The sequence below is a fragment of the Alligator mississippiensis genome, chromosome 9, assembly GCF_030867095.1.
Source record: "Alligator mississippiensis isolate rAllMis1 chromosome 9, rAllMis1, whole genome shotgun sequence".
Classification (NCBI taxonomy): Eukaryota; Metazoa; Chordata; order Crocodylia; family Alligatoridae; genus Alligator; species Alligator mississippiensis.
In genome coordinates, this window is record NC_081832.1 from 70,675,817 (window position 1) to 70,697,619 (window position 21,803).

The 21,803-nt window shown below is 57.0% G+C and overlaps 1 protein-coding gene and 1 long non-coding RNA gene across 5 annotated transcripts; one reads left to right on the forward strand and one right to left on the reverse strand.

The window, feature by feature from the left end:
- Nucleotides 1-1,224: 1,224 nt before the first annotated feature.
- PITX1 (paired like homeodomain 1) lies at nucleotides 1,225-14,802 on the reverse strand. Of its 4 annotated transcripts, none has more exons than XM_019478625.2 (4): nucleotides 14,776-14,802; nucleotides 12,344-12,398; nucleotides 4,629-4,834; nucleotides 1,225-2,122 (listed from the first exon to the last, which is right to left on the reverse strand). In XM_019478625.2, the coding sequence occupies exons 1-4, from the start codon at nucleotides 14,785-14,787 to the stop codon at nucleotides 1,583-1,585; spliced, it is 813 nt and encodes a 270-aa protein (XP_019334170.1). In that variant the 5' UTR covers nucleotides 14,788-14,802; the 3' UTR covers nucleotides 1,225-1,582. The 4 variants fall into 4 exon arrangements, with proteins under 4 accessions (XP_019334170.1, XP_019334168.1, XP_019334169.1 ...); XM_019478623.2 differs by lacking the exon at nucleotides 14,776-14,802 and adding an exon at nucleotides 14,427-14,666; XM_019478624.2 differs by lacking the exon at nucleotides 14,776-14,802 and adding an exon at nucleotides 13,831-14,112.
- LOC109280948 (uncharacterized) lies at nucleotides 14,664-19,977 on the forward strand. Its single transcript, XR_002087439.2, has 2 exons — nucleotides 14,664-16,111; nucleotides 18,048-19,977. It is a non-coding gene; the product is annotated as an uncharacterized LOC109280948 (long non-coding RNA).
- Nucleotides 19,978-21,803: the final 1,826 nt, after the last annotated feature.

The following is a 21,803-nucleotide window of genomic DNA, read 5'->3' on the forward strand; positions in this document are numbered from 1 at the left end:
TCCCGCCGCCCCCACGCGCGACCAGCGCCCGGGCCCCGCGCGGCCGAGCCACTGGGAGAGCTCCCCGCCCTGCCTTTGTTGCCGTTTGCCGGAGGTTGAGCTCGCCAAGGCAGCTAGAAAAGACCATTAAAAGCGTGTCTGGAGTTTCTGCTTTTGTTCTTTTTTTTTCTTTTGTTTTTTTTTTTGTTTGGTTGTTTTTATTCCCATGCTCTTCCTTTTTTGAGGAAAAAAAAATCACAAAACATAACTTCTAAAACAATAGATATACCGCAGCCTTATTCACAACAGCATCATGGCAACACCCAGCGCAGCGCGGACCACAGGTGGGAAAATACACTGGAGAAAAGAAGCCCCGCGCGCGTTTCTAGCACGGGGCGTGCTCATGTACAGGTAGTAAGTATCCACAAAAACTAGAGAAAAAAGAAGCAACAGATATGCCTGCAATTCAACTTCATATGCGTTTTGTATGCGGAGGCATAGATCATAGGCAGCACGTCCAGGGCTGGGGCTGGTTTTGCCAACAAGCGCTTGGGGAAGTATCTACATTGACAGGAGAACACCTGGAGACCGGAGCCGCCTTCACAGCAGGGTTTTTGGTTCCTTGTTTTCCCTTCACAGCAGAAAAAACAAGCAACTGCTTCCTGGCCAGGAGGCTGCTAGGGCTGGGCCAGAGATGCAGGATCGGGACCGGCCTCGTGACATTTAATCTCTTTTCCATGACATTTAATGTCACATTGAACAGAGACGTGACATGATTTTTTTTTCTCCTTCTAGACTCTCTAGCTTTTTTTTTCTTTTCTTTAATAAGGGAATTTTAAAACACCGCCTTTAAATAACCATGCCTGATCATTTCATGCTCAGGGGAAGGCTTGCGGGGAGCGTGCCCGGCTCAGCGTGGCTGGAGGGGGCCGGGGCGCTGCAGTCTCGTGGAGGAGACCGCGGTACCAAGGACTGCCTGGCCCTAGGTGTCTCGAGGAAAAAAACCCATGAAGAATCATGCACTTTCAAAACCAGTTTATTCACGGCCCGGCACAAGGTAGCGGCAGGTATAAATAGGTAAGTGGTTGACCCTTGGCATTCGCAGGTTTAATAGTTTCAGACCTAAGGTTTGGTTTGGTTTTCCCTCCCCCTCCCCTCTCTCCATCTGCCCGCATCTGCCACCTGGCCCGAGGCCGGCTCTTGTCAGTGGTAAACCCCCCACCCCCCAGCCCCGCGGGCCAGCACAGCCCCTCCGCCGGCCCCCCCCCCCATAGCGCTATAAAGTGGCCGCTCTCCGAGACGTCTGTGCAAGTTCAAGTAAACACACACAACCCGCATCATCCAGAGAAAAATTGCAACTCATCCATGTCTTCGGTGTCGGGGTCTCTGCTAGGACACGAAGCAAAAAATTCTGGTCCTTTCTTTTCCCATCCTCGTTATTATTTATTATTATTTATTATTATTATTATTTATTATTATTATTTCCCCCTCTGTTTAAGGTTTCTTTTCTCTTCCCCCCTCGCATCTCATCCGCTTCTCACTCGCGTTCTTTCCAGTCCAAGTCCGCGGCGCCCGCCCCGTCGGGCCCCGGCCCGGGGCACCGTCAGCTGTTGTACTGGCAGGCGTTGAGGCCGGAGCCCGGGCTCTGCAGGCCGCTGTAGCCGAAGCCCGAGTGCTGCTTGGATTTCAGTCTGAGGCTGGCCAGGCTGGAGTTGCACGTGTCCCGGTACACGCTGTAGGGCGAGCCGGGCGGGCCGTAGGGGCAGGCGCTGGACGACATGGCCGAGTTGAGCGAGGAGCCGCTGAGGTTGTTGATGTTGTTGAGGCCGGAGCCGGCCATGGGCGGCACGGCGGAGTGCGCCATGCCCGACGGCATGTTCATGGAGGAGATGGTGCTGGGCGCCGGGAACATGGACTGCGAGGACAGCGGGCTCATGGAGTTGAAGAAGGTGAAGCTCTTGGTGGAGAGCGGCGCGGGCGTGAGGCTCTTGGCGGCCCAGTTGTTGTAGGGGTAGCCGGCGTACACGTCCTCGTAGGGCTGCATGAGCCCGCTGAACTGCGGCACGTAGCCGTTCTTGCACAGGTCCATCTGCTGGTTGCGCTCCCGCTTCCGCCACTTGGCGCGGCGGTTCTTGAACCACACCTGCGGGGACAGCGGCGTCAGCGCGGCCCGGCGCGGCCCGGCCCGGCCCCGGGCGGCTGCCCTGCACCCGCGGCTCGGGCTCTGCCGGCTCTGCCCGACGGCGGGGTGCCGCGTGCATCTGTGCTCCTGCCCCCGATTCTCTCTCTGCCGCAGTGTGTGCATGTGTGTGTGCCCTGCCTCTCTGTGTGTGTGCGTGCGCGTCTACCTCTGCCGGAGTGTGTGCATGTGTGTGTGCCCTGCCTCTGTGTGTGTGTGTGTGCGCGTCTACCTCTGCCGGAGTGTGTGCATCTAAGTGTGCCCTGCCTCTGTGTGTGTGTGCGTGCGCGTCTACCTCTGCCGGAGTGTGTGCATCTAAGTGTGCCCTGCCTCTGTGTGTGTGTACGCGCGTCTACCTCTGCCGGAGTGTGTGCATCTAAGTGTGCCCTGCCTCTGTGTGTGTGTGCGCGCGTCTACCTCTGCCGGAGTGTGTGCATCTAAGTGTGCCCTGCCTCTGTGTGTGTGTGTGCGCGCGTCTACCTCTGCCGGAGTGTGTGCATCTAAGTGTGCCCTGCCTCTGTGTGTGTGTGCGTGCGCGTCTACCTCTGCTGGAGTGTGTGCATCTAAGTGTGCCCTGCCTCTGTGTGTGTGTGCGTGCGTGTCTACCTCAGCTGGAGTGTGTGCATCTAAGTGTGCCCTGCCTCTGTGTGTGTGTGCGCGCGTCTACCTCTGCCGGAGTGTGTGCATCGAAGTGTGCCCTGCCTCTGTGTGTGTGTGTGCGCGCGTCTATCTTTGCCTCTCCCCGAGTGTGAGGATCTGTGCGTCTGTCTCTGCCTGCGTGTTGATCTCCGTATGGGTCTAGCTCTGCCTCTGTCTGCCTGTGTAGCTGCGCGTCTCTCCCTGCTCCTGCGTGTCTGTCCGCCTGCCTGTGCACGCACATCTGTGTCGAGCACGCTGAGTCTGCCGCTCTCCGCCTGTGTGTGTAGGTCCGTAGGTGTCTGCGCCTCTCAGCCCCGCATGTTACCGCTCTTATTTACAGAGAGGATGAGCTGGCCCCGCTCCAGCGCGCTGCCCTGCCCTGCCCTGCCCTGCCCTGCCCTGCCCGGCTCCGATGCGGGCTGGCCCGGCCGCGTTTTCGAGCTCTAATGCCCCTAATAAAACTCCCCTGTTACAGATCATAAACCAGGGGGTTGGATCAGGCTGCTTCGCCCAGGGAAGAAGCACCCGCCCGCGTGGGCCGCGCTGGCCTGCAGGGTCTGAGAGCGGGCCCCGGGGGCTGGGCTAGGTCCCGGGGAAGTCGGGGGTCCCCGTCCCGGATCCCGGTACCCGGGCAGCAGGACCCGGCGCCCGCTCTGGGCCCGGGCAGTGAGAGGGGGGCAGGCAGCAGCACAGGCCTTTGCTTTTCCAGGTGAAACAAGGATCGCTCCCTTCCCTGCGGGGCTTCGAGCAGCCGGGACCCCCCTCCCCAAGGGCCCCGTGCCCCGAGCGAGGGGGCTGCAGCAGGGGCTGCGGGCGAGGGGAGCCCGGGGCGGGGAGAGGAGAAGCAGCCAGGCCAGGGTGGAAACCTGGAGGGGAAAAGGATCGCGGAGGCTGCTTGGAAAAATAATCAGCATCTCGCACAGAGACCTGGGCCAGGCTCGGTTTGGGCCCTCGGAAGGGGCTTCCAGACAGGGGTTTCCTGAAAACAAGGGCGATCGGGTGAACTGTGGCTGCCAGAGCAGCCCCCCACCCCCCGGCAGATCTGCGGTCCGGGAACACGCGAGCCAAGCCCCCTCCCCCCCCTCGCGCAGAGCTGCCCAGTGCTTCATTTGCTCCCTGCTATCCCGGGGCAGCAACAATGCTGGCGGGGGAGCGATCCTGCCCCTGCTTTCTAACGCCAGCTTGATGGGCGGATTGGCTGGGGGCTGCGCCAGACACGGGGTTGTGGGGGCTTTTTATTTCTCCGGGCGCGATCCCTTGCTGCCGAGCTGGGAGCCGCAAGCGCAGCCACCTGGGCTGAGCCGCCTCCGGGTGCTGCCCTGGCTCTGCCCCGCGCTAGCAGGGAGCCCGGCCGGCCGAGCCCGGCGCCTGATCCGGCTGATTGGCTTTGTTTAACGACGACCCCGCTGCCCAGGCGCTGGGCGCAGGACCGGCGGGGCGAGGGGCTCTACCCCGCGCGGGCGGGAGAGAAGACACCGCACCCAGCAGCGCCGCTGCAGAAATAACCCGGGGTAACATGCATCTCGCTATCCTATATAAAAATATCCAAGGGGGCTCCTAAAGGCCGAGGCTGAGCCCTTTGGCGGGGGCTCCACGGCCACAGGGACAAGAGCAAGGGAAACGTAACCCGCCACCAGCGCGCTTCGCAGGGAGCTGCCCATAGGGAGGCTGGGTTGGATTTCTCCCCTCACTTTCCGCCCGTCGCAGGGCTGTTTAGGAGGCCTTTTAACAAAGCATCTGCCCATTTCAGTCTTAGGAACCGGCGCCCGGCCAGGATCAGGCACCCCCCGCCGCCGCCGGAGTGACTCCGAATCCACGCCGCGCTGCTTACCCGGACCCGCGGCTCCGTGAGGTTGGTCCACACGGCGATCTCCTCCCGCATGCTCATGTCCGGGTAGCGGTTCCGCTGGAAAGTGGCTTCCAGCTCCTGCAGCTGCTGGCTGGTGAAATGCGTCCTTTGCCTCCGCTGCTTCTTTTTCTTCGCGGGGTCCTCGGCGGTGCCGTCCTCGCTCTTCTGCTCGCCGCTGCGCTCCTTGTCTGGCGGGGGCGGGAGAAGGAAAGAAAGAAAAAAACCCTTGTAAATACACGGGGACACACGGGGATCCCGCGGGCCTCCCTGCTCCAAGCACCGGGCAGAAAACCGCTGCTCCTATGGGGGATCTTTGCTTTCCCCGCAGCGCTGCAAAACCCGGCTCGAGCCCGGCTGGCCCGGCCCAGCGATTTCCCTTAAAGCGGAGCAGAGACAACGTTTGCCGGCCCCGTGCGGGCTCTGCTCCGCAGCAGCCCGGCTCCTTCCCCGGCGCAGGCCGGGCGGCTCGGAAACTGACACGCACGGCCTGAAACTGACACGCCGCTGAGCCGCGCGGAGAACACTTCCATTGTCAAAAAAATCAGACGGTTTTAAGGGGAAAGCATGTAGGAAACAACCCCCGCTCCAGCCCTTTCTTTGCTTGGAGGGGATTTTCTTTTTTGACGTCCCTCAATCTAAAGCGAAATGGTCGCTCGATTGTCGTTGTTGTCCTTGGCCATCTTCCCACCTTGTTAACCTTTTAAAATGTCAGGAGTGTAAAATAAAACATTCCCTAATTGAAAAGGCGAGTTTCTTTTTGCCGTTTTTCTTTCTTTTTTTTTTTTGTGGTTGGAATTTATTTAACGCGAGATCGAGAAACACGGGAGGTTTCGGCGAGCAGCAAAGAAAAGAAGGGCGGGGGGGAATGCTGTGAGCTGCAGATCTAAAGTTTCCCCGTGTGTGACCTGGGCTGCACGAAGAGCTTCCACTGGGCAGCGCTCGGCGTGACAGGGGAATTAAAAAACAAAACAAAATAAAATCTGCCTCAGTCAGGGACTCAGCCGTGGAGGAGAATATTTTTTATTTAATCTTCAATTAATTTCATTTTTTGAACAGATTTTTGGAGTTGCACACGGGCAGCTCGGGATTCTGCAAACGAACTCTGACTAAAAACAGAGAATCGGGGGATTAAAAAATATTTTCCGGGGGGAGTTTATATATATTATCGTTTTAATAAAATATGCATTCACTTATATCTATTTATGAATGTATATTTTATATCAATATATAGATATATATTCAAGTTTCTATATATTTTACTATGTGTATATAGGGAAAATCTATGTGCGCCTAAAGAAAATACATACAATTCTTTCTATATAATGTGCATGTATATATTATAAACACACACTAATATATATATATATATTATATATATATATGCACACATTATATATACACACACACATAAATAAATACATATATAATAAATAAATATGTGTGCATATATCTATCTATAAAATATGTATATATACACACACACACACACGTGTATACACATACATACACACACCATTCGTACACACACACTTTTATAGAGATACACACATATATTTATGTATATATACACAAACGCATGATATATAGTTGCAAGCACGTTTTAAATACACACACGTGTGTGTATAAAAGAATACATACGTGTATGTTTCTGTTACATATATATATATAGATAGATTTCAACACATTATATATACACACACACAAATATGTGCGTGCATATATCTATCATAATACACGCAATTCTATGAAATGCGCATGTGTATATATTTATATAATACACACATTATATATAGACACACAATATAAATAGAATTTATACAATTATTTCCAAATAATGTGCATGTGTGTGTGTATATATATATATATATATACATACACACACACATATACACACACACACACACACACACCGACATAGACACACGTTATAAACACAGATATCGACACACGTTATAAACACACAGGCATATATGCGCGCGTGTGTGTATTGTGCACACACACACACACGTGTATGGATATATATTATATATGTATAGGTATACTGTATATACATATACACTGAATTTCTGCGCCGGGCCCCATGCACACACACCCGCCCGTGAGCACCACCACAGCCGAGGTGCAGGTCCCCCGGAGCTGGCGGAAGCCGCCGGTCGCCGCCTGCCCCGAGCCCCGCGCGCCTCCCCCGGGTGCGAGCGGCGGGCGCAGAGCACGGGCCGCCCCGCGCCCCCGAGCGGCAGCCCCCCGCCGCGGAGCAGCCCAGGCCCGAGCGGGCCCGTGTCGCCGCGCTGCAGCTCGCAGGCCCTCGCTGCGGCCCGGCTGCACACGGGCAACCGGCGGCTCCCCCTCCACCCGAGGCGGGGACGGCCGGGGAGGCCCGTGCAGGAAGCGGAGCTCGGTGCAGCCCCCGGCCTGGGCTCCACTCTCCCCGCCGCCCCGCTCGGCGAGAGGGGACGGCTCTGGCGCGCGCGGGGGATCGGGACTGCGCCTGCCCGGACCTGCCCCGGCGCCCGCTGCTCGCTGCCCTGCTCCCGCTCGCGGCCGGCCGGCGAGCAGCGCGTGTCCGCGGGGCCCACCCCGGCTCGGTGTCCCGCGGAGGCGCCGTCTGTGCTGCGGCGTCCTAGCGCGGGGCAGCTCGTCCGTGCGCGGGGCCGCGGCTGCGTTACCTGCCACCTCGGTGTCGGAGGACTCGCTGGCCGAGTTGTCCAGCGGGTCGCGGGGCTCGGCGGCGCGCTGCAGATGGAAGCCGGAGGCCATGTCGTGGGCGGGCGGGGGGCGCAGGCTCTCCGGCAGCCTCTCCAAATTCATGCCCCCTTTAAAGGAGTCCATGGCCGGCGGCGCGGCGGGGCGGGGCCGGCAGGTGTTTATTCCACACGAAGGAGGCAGCGCTGGCGCTCCCCGCGCGCGTCCCCCCGGTTCTCGTCGAGGCTGCGGGAGCGGAGCCGCGGCTCGGCCCGGCCGCGGCTCGGAGCGGGCGGCAGGCGGCGGCGATGCGAGGGACCTGGCTGGGAACAGACGCCCGGAGTCGCCGCCGGCTCCTCCCCGCGAGGCTCGAGCCGCCCCGTCCCGCTGCCCGCCCGCCCGCGGTGCCAGCCCTGCCTGCCCGCGCGCCGCGCTCTCGGTCGGCGAGCCCGCTCCAGGCGCCCTGGCAGGCGGCTCTTAAAGCCGCCGCGCTCCCCGGCGGGGCCTGATCTGCCCGCCCGCCCGCGCCAGCGCCGCTCCCGGGTGATGCCCCGCGCTGGGCTCGCCCCGGAGGAAGCGACGTCTTATCCCCGCCCGCCCCAGACCAATCAGGTGCCCCCGCCCCCTCCCGCCCCCCCCGCTCCCAACTTTCCCCCAAGTCAGTGATTTCCTCCGCGGGGCTCCCGCAGGCACCGGCTACGTGCACCAGCCGCCTGCCCGCCTCTGGGAGGCAGAGCCGGGGCTCCCCCCGACGGGACGGCTCGGGGCCGGGGCGCTGCGGGGGCTCTGGCCCCGGGGGAGGGGGCGCCCCTGGGGGTGAATGGGGACGCGCGTGGGGGGACGGGGCACCGGCCTGCGCCGTGGCTGCAGCGGCCTGACCCCGCGCGGGTCTGCGGGCAAGGGGGAGCTCCGAGGCGGGCAGGAAGGATGCGGGCCCTGGGGACTCCCTTTGGCCAGGGCTGGCGGCCCCGGGTGGGTCCCGCCGCCGGGGCGGGAGAGGGCAGCTCCCAGGCCTGGATGCGGGCACGGGGCAGGCCCTGGTCCTGCAGCACCCGGGGTCACAGGATCGCGGGCGCGGCCCGGACGGCAGCCCTGGCCCGGCTGCACCGCGCGTCCCGGTCTGGAGCTCAGCCCCTCGGTGCGCCTTAGGGACCAGCAGCTCAGGGAGATGGGCGCAACGCCGCGGGGGAAAGGGCTTCTCTGCAACTGGGCCGGGGCCGGGCTGGGAGCAGGTGACTGGCCCCGGGATGCTGGTGGCTGCGCCATCAGGGCTGGGGAAGAGTCCAGCGGGGTAGGCCGAGCGCCCTGGCAGCCCGACGGGGCATCCATCCACTCTGCCCCGCCGGTGTGTCCCGCTCGGCCCTGGCTGGGGTGTGCTTGGCCTGGGGGTCTCTCTCCCTTGCCAGGCCGGATCGGATTGAGGACTCCCGGAGGGAGGCTGGCCCTGCAGCCTTGCCTTGCGGCGGGGTGATAGGAGCTGAGTGGGGGCGGACAGCAGCGATTTGCACCCAGGCTCCGGCTATCCTGGGGGTGGCCTACACCCTGCACCGCTCCTTTTCTTTGCTTGCAGCTTTTTTTGGGGAAAAGGAGGCTCCTCCAGGCCGCGATGCGCCGGCGGGTGGGCGAACAGACGTGCTGACTTGACTGTCCGCTGCTTCTCCCACGCTGCTTAATGCGGGGTACAAGGGAGGTGGGGCTTCTGTGCGCATCTCATGCCACCCGTGTCCGCCCTGTTCTCTAACAACTTCCCTCCCCCACATTGCCGGGGTAAAGTACATTCCTCCTTGTCCCCCCTCCCCTGGGCCTGGCCCTTGTGCTGGGGAGGGCGCTAGTCTCACTATAACGCCCAGTGCCTGGGGGGAGAGAGGGGCCTCGGGGAGCACCTCGGCCCTGGTCCCGGCTCTCAGGAGACGTGCGGGTGAACCTGTGGCCTAAAGGGGAGGAGGCCGGGGGGCTCGGGTCAAGGCTGGGGCAAGTCCGCCCGCAGCGCCCGTGGGCATCCGGAGCGTCGGTGCTCTCGGGCGTGCCCACGGGAGCCTCCCGCTGCAGTCCTCCCCGGGGCCCGGGCCTGCCTCCCTCCGCCTGGGGTGCACTGGACTGCGGCGGGGAACACCCCTTAGTGCCTCTAAATCCCCTAGTCCCAGCGGAGGTGACGGGGAAGCAACCAGGGAGGCCGCTTCGTAGCCCCCGGCCCCGGGGGCCCCGGGGCAGTGGGGTCGCAGGGCCTGCCTGGCACCCACGTACGCGGGGAGCCGGGGCCAATTGTGACGCCACAGCCGCCGCCAGTGATGTCACAATCGACCTCAGCTCCCTGATGTCGCTTTTTGCCCTGGGCCGTGTCGCTTCCCAAGGAGCGGGGCCGGGGCTGCTCGACGGGAAGAGCTGCAGGCCCTTCTCACCCCGGGGCTGTGGGCTGCCCCAGCACACACTGGGGGGGTGGTGGTATCCCGGCTGGCGAGGCCAAGGAGTGGGGCAAGGCAGCGTCCCCACTCCTCTAGGACCAAGCCGCGCCCCGTCTGAGCCCGGCCCTGGCAGGAGATGCTACACCCCCTTTCCCGGCTGGGACGGGTTTGCAGCACCCCCTTTCCCGGCTGGGACAGCAGCAGCAATGCCCGCTCCCGCAGGGGTGCTGCAAGCCCGACCCGCCCTATCCCGCCCGGGCTTGGGGCGCGGAAAATGCGCGCAGGGCGATTTTCAAAGCCCGCGATTTCCTCCCTGCTGCCCGGGGCGACTCCTTCTGGGAGAGCGGCGGGGACCCGCGGGCCAGAGCCCGCCTCCACGCTCGGGGGAAAGGCCCGGGGGTCGCGCTTTGCAGGCCTGGAAAGGGAGGAGCAAGCCAGCCCCGAGGGGCCGAAGTGGGGCGCCCCGGGCCTGTATGGGCTCCCCCGCCCTGTCTATACGCCCGCTGGGGATCGCCGCAGAGAAACAGGAGCCCCGGGGGATCCCCGCAGGGCGAGACCGCAAATGCCCGCCCCAGCGGCAGGGCCCCCGCAGTCGCTACGGACCGTCCTATGCCCGCGGGCATCTTGTTCAGACCCAGCCACCCCAGCTCCGTGCGGGGTCGGCGCCCTGGGAGCAACTGGCCCTTTTGATCTCTTATCGCGGAGCAGAGGCGCAGGCCGGGCCCCGGGGACCGCGTGTCTGTTTTCCCGGGAGGCACCCGCGCACCTCGGCGGGTGCCCCCGGCTCTGGAGAGAGCTGCGGGGCGCCAAGCTGCTCCTGCAGTGTGCACGTGTGTCCCCTCCCCTCCCAGCCCCAGCCGGGCCCGGGGCAGCTGTGCAGGAGAAAACTCCAATTCCCTGCTACAAAGGAGCTCCCCAACCCCGCTGCGAGATGCTCCGGCTTTGGGCATTGCCGCTGGCTCCTTCCCTTGCTCGAGCCCAAACAACCGGGCGCAGAAGCGGGACAACTCGCACCCGCGCCTGCGTGCACGGGGGTGTATTCCCGCGTGCTCCGGGCTTAGGTGGGGTTTTCGCCACGTGAAACAAGCAGATCCAGGCTGGCCAGATCCACCCAGGCCCGGCCCGCCACGCCGGCCGCAGACAGAGCCCGATCCCGGAGCTCAGCCCGGGAGGCGCGAACACACGTGCAAACAGACTCGGGGCAGGGCGACGCTGCCCATCCTCGGCCCGGGAGCAGGTACGGAGCCGGGGGAGGCGGGATGGGCCCGGCCACTTTTACGGCGCGTTTTATTGGATTGCAGGCAATAAAGCAGCGCCGGCCGCGGGGGATCCCGGCACACTGCGGGCCCCGGCCTTGGCTCAGCCCCTCCGGGATGCTCCCAGCGCGGCCGCCGGGCCGGGACAGCCCCCCGCAGCCGGCCCCGCTTTGTTGCCCCAAGTCCGGCCCGGCCCATGGGTCCCTCCGCTTTGTTTCCCGGCTCCAGGGCACGGATCTGCAGCCTCCCCGGGCCCTTCCCAGCTCCCAAGACCATTTCAATGAGCCTGGACCCACCTACTTCCCTCCTAAGCTACCTCCCGGCCCGGCCCAGCACGGAGCGATCGGCTCCAGTGGCAGGCACAGCCCGAGCTTCCCCGGGGCTGGGGGCGGGCAGGGCGGCTGCAGGCGCGGGGCCTGGGGACAGAGCTCGTCGGACCCGGGGAAAATAAAATAGCTGCAGGCTCAATTTTTCCTGACAGACGCAGAGATCCCCCCGGGCTCGGCTGGGACAGCCGCTCTCCTCCCAGGCAGCTGGGAAGACGCCGGGCTCCCCGCCCCTGCCCGCAACAGGAGTCTCTTCGGTGTCTGGCACCATCCCCCGAGCACGGTGCCTGCCCCCAGGCTCGGGGCAGCGCGGGGATCGGCCCCGTCTTAGATTCAGAAACACCCCCCCCCCCAGCGCCTTATTTCTGCAGCTGTGGATGGAGCCGGGACCCGGGGTGTCGCCAGCACCTAGGGACGGACTCCGGCTCTGCAAACACAAGAGCAATCGGAGAGTATGTTTCCATTGGGTGCCCCCCTCCCCACTCCCCTTGCTTCATTGCTGCAGGACCTGGACGCTGGGGGGGGGGGGGGGGGGAGAGAGACACGTTTCCCCCCATCGGGACATTTCCTACAAGGCTGAAACCACTGTAACAACGCGCCGGGACCTGGTGTTCCTGTTTGGGACCGGGAAACAATTCCCCTTCGTGCCGATCCCGCAAAAAGAGAGATGGAGTTTGGTTTTGCTCCGGCGCAGCAAAGCGAGCGGCTGTCTGCTCCCCCCTGGCGCGGGGTAAATGCCGGGGCTTCGCTCCCCCTTGCAGAGCAAACGCAGCACGGGAGCCTCCTCGGATCGCAGCTGGCCCGTGCGACCAGGAACGACAGCCTGCGAGCGGCCGCGGCGCGGGGGAGCCCCGAACCCCGGCTCCAGGGCAGTTCGGGCAGACGGGACTTAGCCCGCGTTAGCGGCGCTCCGGCCCGAGAGCTTCCCCCGTGTGTCACCTAAGGACCCCGGCGCGACACGTGTCCGAGACTCGTCCCCGAGCCGGAGAACCGCGGGCTGAGCCCCGCGGGGCCCAGCGGCGCCGTCTTACCTGCGGCGGCGCGGGCGGGGACGCTCCGGGACGGGCTCGGCTCCATGACACGGATCTGTGTGGACAAGGAAAGGAGCCGTCAAGGGGAGCGGGGCCGCTGCTCCGCAGCCTGGTAGGAAGCCTCAGGTTTGTCCCGGGCTCGGGCAGCCAAGCCAGCCGCTCTCGGGAGGGCCCGAGCAGCCCGGACCGGCCCTGCCCAAGAAGGAAACGCGCAGGAGAAACTCTCGGAGAAGCAGCGGTTTCACCGAACAGCTCCGCGGGCACCGGGCACCGGCAGGGCAGACACGAGCGAGCTCCGCGCGCGGCCGCTGGGACAAGGACCCACACACGGAGCACGGGCACCGAGCGGGCAAGTAGCAATGTCTGTGATGATGACTGCCCCGTGCTTCTCCGCACCACCGTTATCCTAACATCACTGCCACTGTTACCTCTCTAGTGCCATTGCTAGCATCGTCAGCAACATTTGCTGGCATTAGTATTATTGATATTATTATCACCATTACTATTACTATCGCCATCATGATTATTGCTATCCTTATTACTATCATCATTATCATCAGCAGTATTGATATCCTTATGACTTTACTATTATCATTACTATTACTATCACCATCATGATTATCGCTCTCCTTATTTTACTATTAATATCATTACGATCATCATCATTAGTACTGCTATCATTATTATTACGATTGCTGTTATCACTATCACCATCATTATTATTGTTGCCATTATTACTATAATCTTTATTATCATTATTAGTATTAATACCCTTAATATTACTTTATTACTATCACCATTATTATTATTATAGCATTATTATTGTCATCAGTACTACTATCGTTATTATTAGTTATTATCATTACTATCAACAATATTGCTACCCTTATTATTACTATTACGATTATCTATCATTATCATTACTGTTAATATCACCATCATTATTATGCTCTCCTTATCAGTACTATAATTAGTATCGCTATCATTACTATTAGTAGCACCATCATTATTATTGCTATTATTATTACTGTCATTATTATTATTATCATGACTATCATCAGCATTGCTATAATTTTTGTTACTGTTGCTATTATCATCATTATTGCTATCATCATTCCAGTTACAACGACTACTGTTGTTATTATCATTACTATGACTATTGCCATCATTATTGCTATCATTATTACTCTTATCATCTTCGCTGTTATCATCATCATTATTATTACTATTGCCATCATTATTACTCTTATTATCATCGCTGTTATCATTATTATGACTATTGCCATCATTATTGCTATCATTATCATCATCATTATTATTATTATTACTATTATTGTTGTTATTATTATTGCTATCACCACCCCCACGATTGTTATCCTTATTATAACTATTATTATTGCTCTCGTTATCAAGACGATTCCCGTTCCTATTATTGCTATCATTACTGCTATTCCTGTGTTCAGGACTGTCATTGCTCTCATCCTCACCATCACCGCTGTTTTCTTTTCTCGCCCAGGAGGGAGCCCGGGACGCCCGCAGCCCGCCGGGCTCTCAGCCCAGGACGGCTCGCGGGGCGGCGGCACCATCCCGCTTTGCTTGCCCCCTGGACGGCGACGCCGCTCGCACAAGCCCTCGGGGCACGGCTGTGCGGCAGCCCCGCGCCTTCCCTCCCCGGCTCCGGCCGCTTCTCTCCTTCCACTTCTAGCCACGAGCCGCCCGGAGCCGGGGGCTGCCCGGGACGCCGCGGGGCCGGTTCTCGCCGCTATGAAGCTGAGCCCTCGGGCCCGTGGAGCCGGCTGGAGACGGGCTCTGCAGGCGCCGACCCCGGGCGCCCAGCCCGAGACTCCCCGCGGCTGCAGCGCAGCTCCCGGGCCCGATCCTCTGCTGAGCCCCCGCGGCTTGCGAGGCGAGCGCACACCTGGGAGCTGCCCTCCTCCGCGAGAGCCTAGGGACCAGCTCCCGGGCGACCGACCGGAGGCCGCGGGGAGGGGCGCAGCGTTGGGATTCTTGGTGTTATTTTTTTGCACCGAAATGCAGCTGCTGCCCCGGGCCGGACGGGGGGATGCAGCCCGAGCCGCCCCACCTGCGGGCTCCCACTGACTGCCAGCTGCTCTCCGCCGCCGCTCCGTGCGCGCCAGGGTCTCTCCGGGAGCCGGCACAGGCGAGCCTGGCCCGGCCCCGGGGCTGCTCGGGGCCCGGCCACCGCCGCCGCGCAGCGCCTCCTGCTGGGCGTACAGCGGGGTGGAGAGAGGTGGGGGCTCCCCTGGCCCCCAGCGCCTTGCATCGCCCGCCCCGGGGAGCGGGGAAGGCTGCCGAGCCCGGCCCGGGAGGCAGCGCCTCCTTTTTGCCCCTTGTGCTAGGATCCCCCTGGCAGGAGGGCGGCTGGTTCCCTGCTCCCAGGCCTGCTCCCCAGTGGCTGGAGCCGGCCTTACCTGCCCTTGCATCGCTCCATAGGCAGGAGACAGGCTCAACCTGCAGGGGAAGGCCTCGGAGGCTAGGGATTTGCAAGCAGGGGGAGAGGAGGGGAAGAAAAGGCCTCTGATTTTCCTGGTCTGTGCTCCTCTCTTCTGGGTAGGAGCTGGGGGGGACTTCTGCTTGCCCTTGGGTTGAAGTCAGGATTAGAAGATATCACTGGGCCAGAGGTGTGTGCACATTACTGAAGGCATGCAGTGTTCCCCGCCAGGCCTGCAGTTCACAGGACCCCGGTGCCAGGAAAAGGGACACAATTAGAGTTCATTTCCCTTGGCCTTTTTTGGGAGGGTGGGGGAGGGGTTACCAACTTTTTTTTTTTCTTTTAAGGAAAAGCCCCTGGAAAAACCTGGGATTTTAACCACTTTGTTGTTGCAATGAACTCCTAAGTGAACCCGGGGCTGGAGCTAATCAGGCTGAGTGCAAGAAGGCAAAGGACTCGGGGCAGAATATTTGGTAGAAAGTCAGAGCTGGTATTTTGCACATAAAGCCTGGTAGCCGGGCAGATTTGGTGCTGGGGCTGAAAGCTTGTGGCATTCACACAATGAGGCTGGAGCCCAAACCAAAGTGAGAGCAAGAAATACTATCAGCCAGAGGATGAAATGGACAGTATTGCAGGAACCCTTTGTATTCTTGGCCTTTAGAGGAACCCTTCGTCACTGGGAGTGTTTTGTGGGTTAGAGAATAAATTAATAATTATACCCATCGAGTGATCTGGCCTATCTGCCTCTCCATCTCTCCATCCATTTTCCTAAGACCCTTTGCATTAGTTCAGCCGACTCTCAGGGGTTTCCATGCTCACCGACTTCAGTTCCAAGATTTCTTTCTTTCTGCCTTTCCCCACATGTGCAGAAAAAAAAAATAGCAAAAACCCAAGGCGTTCCAGTGGCATCCCTGTGCTGCCAAGAGACACTGACAGGGCAGGGACCATTTAAAATTTAAGCCGGGGTGTCTCTTGGCTGTTCCCAAGTTTAAGGGGCTCTGACTTCACAGGGTATAACTATAGCTGAAAAATAAAGGATGTGTGTCTGAATATGGAATGGATCAAGAAGATAAATTGCATAAAATCAGAACCAGTCCAATCCCACACTTGCTATTTGTTATATAGAGAAGAAGTAAATGGAATTCACATGTCGAGTATTAACTGGTTGTTAGTCTGTAAGATAATATTAACTTTAGTGCTTTATGGTTTACTCCAGTTTTCCAAAGGCAGCTCCAGGACGGATCCAGCCTGTAATTTAGGATGGCACATACTGTGCGAATGAGGCTTTGGCACAAGGGCCTACCCAACACATCAAGGTGATATTAACATAATAAAACGTTTGGAGAGCGAGTAGGAGCTCATAAATTAATGCATTCTACTGTTTTAATGCGAGCAGCTAACAATGTGTTTCCTGTCTGGCTGATCGTCCCTGCTGCAGCCTAGCAGCTGTTTTAAAGGTGCTGTGAAATTAAAGAGAGGGAAGATGATTGTCTTTAAATCAATGCTTAATGATGTGTTATTATAAAGTCTTCCTCAAGCAGATGGTTACGTGTGAAACCTACATGGACCCAAGGAAGGGGAGCTTCCCCAGGTGTACGAGGGCTCCGGGGGCCTGGCGGAAAAGCAGGGGAGTGGGTTTCCCAAGGGTGGCGGGAGAGAAACACCTTGAAGAGAAAGGCAGAGCGAGAACAGACGTTCTGGCAAATGTGATCCTGGCTCCTTCTGAGGGATACAGCCTCCTCAGTATGGCTTATTAGCTAAGAGCAGATCTGGTAGAGCCCGAGCCCTGCAAAGCGCTCTCTTTCTGGAACAATGCAACACAGGAACTTTTCATTAGGACTGGAATGGACTCCCCGGGCTGCTGAGACAAGCTCCCGGCTATCACAGGCAATCACCAGGGTCCACAAGAGCATCCCCTCTCCCACACCTGAGCCAAAAAATACCTAATTAAAGACCAGACAGAGGGACCCAGGAAGGGAGCAGGGGAGACAATAAATGCTTTTCCCCACATGGATGTGAGAGAGCCCTAAGCGACTACAGCTACCTTCATTCTAACTACAGCTTCGCTTTCATGTATAGCCTTACAGACACTGCTGCTTTGTAGCATGTCCCCTGCACTATCTGCCCTTTGCGACTTATGGTGTAAGAGAAAAGAAAATAATCAGAGCAAGAGGCAGAGTTGGTTCAAGCACCCTGGGTCCTGTCCCTTCTTGTAGAAGTCAGTGGAGTTAGATGTGGGATAAGTGTGTCCCAGCTTGTGCGTCTAATAAGCTGCCCGTTAAATGTGCATTTTATTTGATTGTGCAATTTAGGAGGATACAGGGAAACAACTCACACGGGCATCCTCGATTAAGCACCAGGGTATTATGCTTCCCCTTAATAATCCTTCTCAGACTCCTGAAATACAATGGGGGTGAGGCTGGGGGGTGTAATCCTAGTGTCTCCCTGAGGACACACAATTTTCTCTGGTGAATATTTAGCCCTTTCTTGTCTTATAATTGCTCTGCATCAGAAATATTCTACATTGCTGTGGTAGAAGATGGTCCTAATGATTTGAAGTTAATTTCTAAATGTGGAGGGAATGGCATTAGTTACACTATATCATTTATGCAAACATGCAATTGTACAGCCCTCGAACAGGGCTACTGAGCTGGTTTCCTACTGTATCTTCAACACTATTCATACTGCAGATTCACCTATTCTCATGTGAAGAGTTCATCAAACTGTCCTCAAGTCAAGATAGCATTAGACTGGTTTCATTCCCCCCATGTTATACACCCGTCCTCGCTTCTAATTTTGTTTTACACCCCATGTGAAAATGCAAGTGATGGGTAAAAAATGCCAAAGCACCTTTGACTTAAGAACTGAGGAACCTAAATCTAAATCCCACTTTCAAATGATTCCTAAGCACCTAATTAACTTTTGAAAATAGGACTTGCAGATTTTGAAAATTCTAAGCACTGTTTTTTTGTGTAGCCAGGCTGTTTCTCTGGGATTTAACATAGTCCCTTAGTATAAGGTGCGAGATATGATTTTCACTGGTGAAATGTCATCAGAAAAAACCACGAATATCCTTCACTTTTGCACTACAGTAGTGGCTCTTGAAGCTTTTCCAATTGACGTTGCTACTTACTGAAAAGTATTTGTAGTTTGATAACCTTAGTATTTGCAGTATTAAAGGTAGTGCCTTTAGCTTGTACCTGGACAAGGGAATATTGCAAATATTGAGATAATCTTATATATTTATCTTAGGTAAACCACAGCAAGCTTTCAAGAGCTACCATTATACTTCTTCATCAAGGACTTCAAAGGAGCTTGTGAAAACTAAAATGCAGAATACCCTGGGGAGAAATATCAGCTCTTGGAGAAAAATGTCACTTTGCAGATAGTTGAAACCATGATTTAGCCCAATTTTTAGGGAGGAATGCTAGGAGATCCAAAGAGGTGAAGGAACTTGCCAAAGGTCAGTTAGCAAGTCAGTGGCAGAGCTGGAGCACAGATACATTGACTCAATGGGGAACACCCCTTAACTTCAAGGATTACATACAAAGCTTTAAGTCTCTAACAGTTCATTGTGGGAGAAATAGTAGGCTTCTGAAGTCAAAGGGAACCTTGACTTTAACTTCAGGAAAGCAGGATTTCACCCACAGAAATTAAAATAAAGTATGGTTCTGCTGATGAAGGCACGGGCCCCTGGCTGATCTGTGCTACAGAGTCAGCACGTGGCTAGAATCACACATGGCTTTAGGACTGCATCGCTGAATGTTGTAGTGCCTGTCTTTTACGTGCCTGGCATGCTTCCATGCAATGGACAGAGCCCTGCAGATGCATACTAGGCATACCCTGAACATGTCTAATGGCGATGTCAGCTGGGGCACACTTAGTTTATTGAGGCCAAGGGGTTTAGACATGAGATAGGTGCTGAACTGCTCAGCACCAATGGAGACATTTCTAGCATTTCTAGAATCAGGATGTTAGAGAGAACTTTACTAGTGAAAAGCTAGAGGAGAAGTGGAGGCTCTCAGGAGTGCACTTTTGGATTTAGGCATCTAAATGCTTTAAGTTTTATTTTTGGTGCCTGAGTTCCTTCGTAGCTCTAGCCCTTCTTACCCGCTCCAAAATCCTTATGAAGCCAGTAAGAGTCTGTGCCTTTGATTCTTGCATTTGCAAAATGGGAAAAATGGAAAGTCTTCCATGGAGGTGAAAATTCACACTTGTAAAACACAGATATGGATGGCACTAAGTGCAAAACTACTGGAAATGAATGCAGAACTATGGTCTGCTGTTGAAGCCAGACATAATTTCAGACCAGTCAGTGAAAGGCTGCCGAGTCAAAAGGGCAGCAAGCCAAATATTTTCCATTTTCCCCCCAAAACAAAACACAATACAATTATTTTGTATTACAGCAGCACAATTATGATTACAAAAGCCAAGTGTACCCAGCCAGCAAACAAAACCCATGCAATGGCTTGTTTTAATCATTACATTCATTACAATCAGATTTCTCTTCAGAGTTCCCCTTGTTTTCCAGCATATTGAAGAAACATGTTTTTAGCACTTGTTCTTTCCTGTATTGTTTGCCTCCTCCATCAGCATTGCCCTAATAGAGTGGATGAGAGGCCACAGTCATGTTTTGAAATGCCCAATAGATTGTAGAATTACTAAAGTACAATTAGCCCAAAAGAAGCAATTTATAAATCAAAGGAACTTACTTTTAATCACAGACCGTTCTGTTTAGAGACCAAAGAGGAAAGAAAGCCTGGAGAAAGGTAGAGAAAAGAATCGAGTTTGCCGAAGAAATCCACGATACTTTCTAAATAGACTGGAGTGGGTTGTGAAGATTCAAAGCTGAATTTTTCCCCAAGTACCAAACCTGCAGTCTTACTAACCCGAACATCCCAATCACTTCACTGGGAGTTTGCTGGAGTAGGGTGTGCCTGTAGGGTCAGTAAATTCATACTATTTCCGATTGCTCACTGCTGCAGTAATGAAGCAATACAATAAATGTCAAAGACTGGATGATACTTTTCCTTTACATTTGAGTGTTTTTTAGATCGGTAGGGTGCAATCTTAAAGTGCATGGGGATGTCACTCACTGTTTTAAAAAAGATGGTCTGAGGACATCTTTGATGTCTGGATTTTTTTTTTTTTAAATAAAAAGCCCTCCTGAGACACAAAGTAAGATCTTTTTCAGGCATCATGGTTTTATGTTTTAAATGCGTGTTACCAAAAAAATGGCAAATGGGATATTGCCATGTTGCATGCATGTTAGACAAAGCGCGGTCTGGTGACTGACGTGCAAACCTGGGAGGTAAGCTGGCTAGACAGAAATTGCACACAAACTGGCATAAGTGATCAGAAACTGGTTCAAACCTGTAACACAACAGGGATAAGTGCAGACATTCAAAAAACCCTGAGCCTGAATTGATTCAATCTCTGCAGGTTAGTCTAAGCTGCGTAGATTGAACCAATAAGCAAGTGAACAGACATTCAGTTTTGATTCCAGAAATGCAGCTACATGCTTGCAGTGACTCAGGCCAGAATTCGGGGGGCGCTAGAGGGTGCCCTCCTTTCCTTTCCACAGTGGCCAGGTGGGAGGGAAGCTGAGCTGGGGCGGGGGGGGGGGGGTGTGACCAGGCCCTGGGAGGCCTGAGTATGTTTGGGGAGGGGTTTAAACCCCCAAACTACCTGGCAGGGACCCCAGGTGGGGTGTGCCTTGAAAGGGAGGGGGGAAGCAGCCTGTGCCAGGCTTTTGGGGGTGAGAGGAAGGGAGCATGGCCAGACACCAGCCCAGCATGGTCCCCTGAGGCAAAGGGGGCAGGGAGGGGGTTTGTTCCTCCTTCTCCCCCCACCCCCCCGCTTTTTCAGGGCTCCCCAGCTGGGGTCTGCCTGGCCGGGGTGGAGCAGTCCCAGTCAGGGTCCCTGCCTCGCTACACCAGTGGCAGGGGTGGGGGCATGGCCAGGTACCAGGCCAGCATGGCCCCCTAAGGCGAAGCGGGCAGGGAGGGGGTTTATTTTCCCCTCTGTCCCCTCTCCCACCAGGGGACTGCAGCTGGGGTCTACCAACTCCAGCCGTCACCTCCGCTGCTAGCCCCTGGCCAGGAAGACCCTGGTTGAGGTTCCCTAGAGGGAGAGGGGAGGGAGGAATAACCCCTCTGCCCCCATTTGCTTCAGGGGCCATGCTGGTCAGCATCTGGCCATGCCCATGCCGTTGCCACTGGAGCGGCGAGGGGGGAGGGACCCTGTCATGGTGTCCCAGGGAGTGCAAAGCCTCTTACCAGTGGGGGGCTGCGCTACAGGTGGGAGTGGAGCAGGCAGAGCTGCAGCAGCCTGTGCAGGGCATGCAGTGGTGGCAATGCTAGGGGGGTCTTGGGGGGCTATGGCTACTCCACAATTCTGCTTAGCCCCTGTAGTCACCCCTCCAAGCCCTGCCACCACCGCTTGCCCTGTGCAGGCTGCAGCAGTTCTGTCCACCCCGCTCCCACCCGCAGCTCAGGTCCCACAATGGGAAGAGGCTTGTGGTGCCTAGGACACCATGACAGGGCCCCTCCCCACTTACTGCTCCAGTGGCAGGGGTGAGGGCATGGTCAGATGCCAGCTGGAATGGCCCCCTGAGGCAAAGGGGGCAGGGAGGGGGTTTATTCCCCCTCCCTCCCTTTTCACCCCAGGGAATCCCAGCTGGGGTCTGCCTGGCGGGGGATGAGCAGTGGAGGCAGTGGCTAGCAGACCCTGGCTAAGGTCCCCCGGTGGGAGAGGGGAGGGACAGGGGAATAAACCTTCTCCCTGCCCGCTTTGCCTCAGGGGCCAAGCTGGCTGGCGTCTGGCCATGCCCTCGCTCTTGCTCTGGCCAAGAGAGCAGAGGGGCAAGACCAGCCCTGCTCTCTGGAGCAGGCAGCCCAGCCCAGCCCAGCCCAGGGCTGCAAAGCATGCTGGGATACTGAGGGGCTCTGATTTAACTTAAATTAGGAAAGGGGTCTGGGACAGAAGTTTTGTAAACCGGTCTGGCCT

What these genes read in the sequence shown, in the direction of transcription:
- PITX1 (XM_019478623.2), bottom strand. Translation starts at nt 14,627, where the DNA reads ATGCAAGGCGCTGGGGGCCAGGGGAGCCCCCACCTCTCTCCACCCCGC. An exon ending in CAGTCAGTGGGAGCCCGCAG is followed by an intron (nt 12,399 to 14,426) that starts GTGGGGCGGCTC and finishes TTGTCCACACAG; the next exon opens with ATCCGTGTCATGGAGCCGAG. An exon ending in CCCCGCCCGCGCCGCCGCAG is followed by an intron (nt 4,835 to 12,343) that starts GTAAGACGGCGC and finishes CGCCCCCGCCAG; the next exon opens with ACAAGGAGCGCAGCGGCGAG.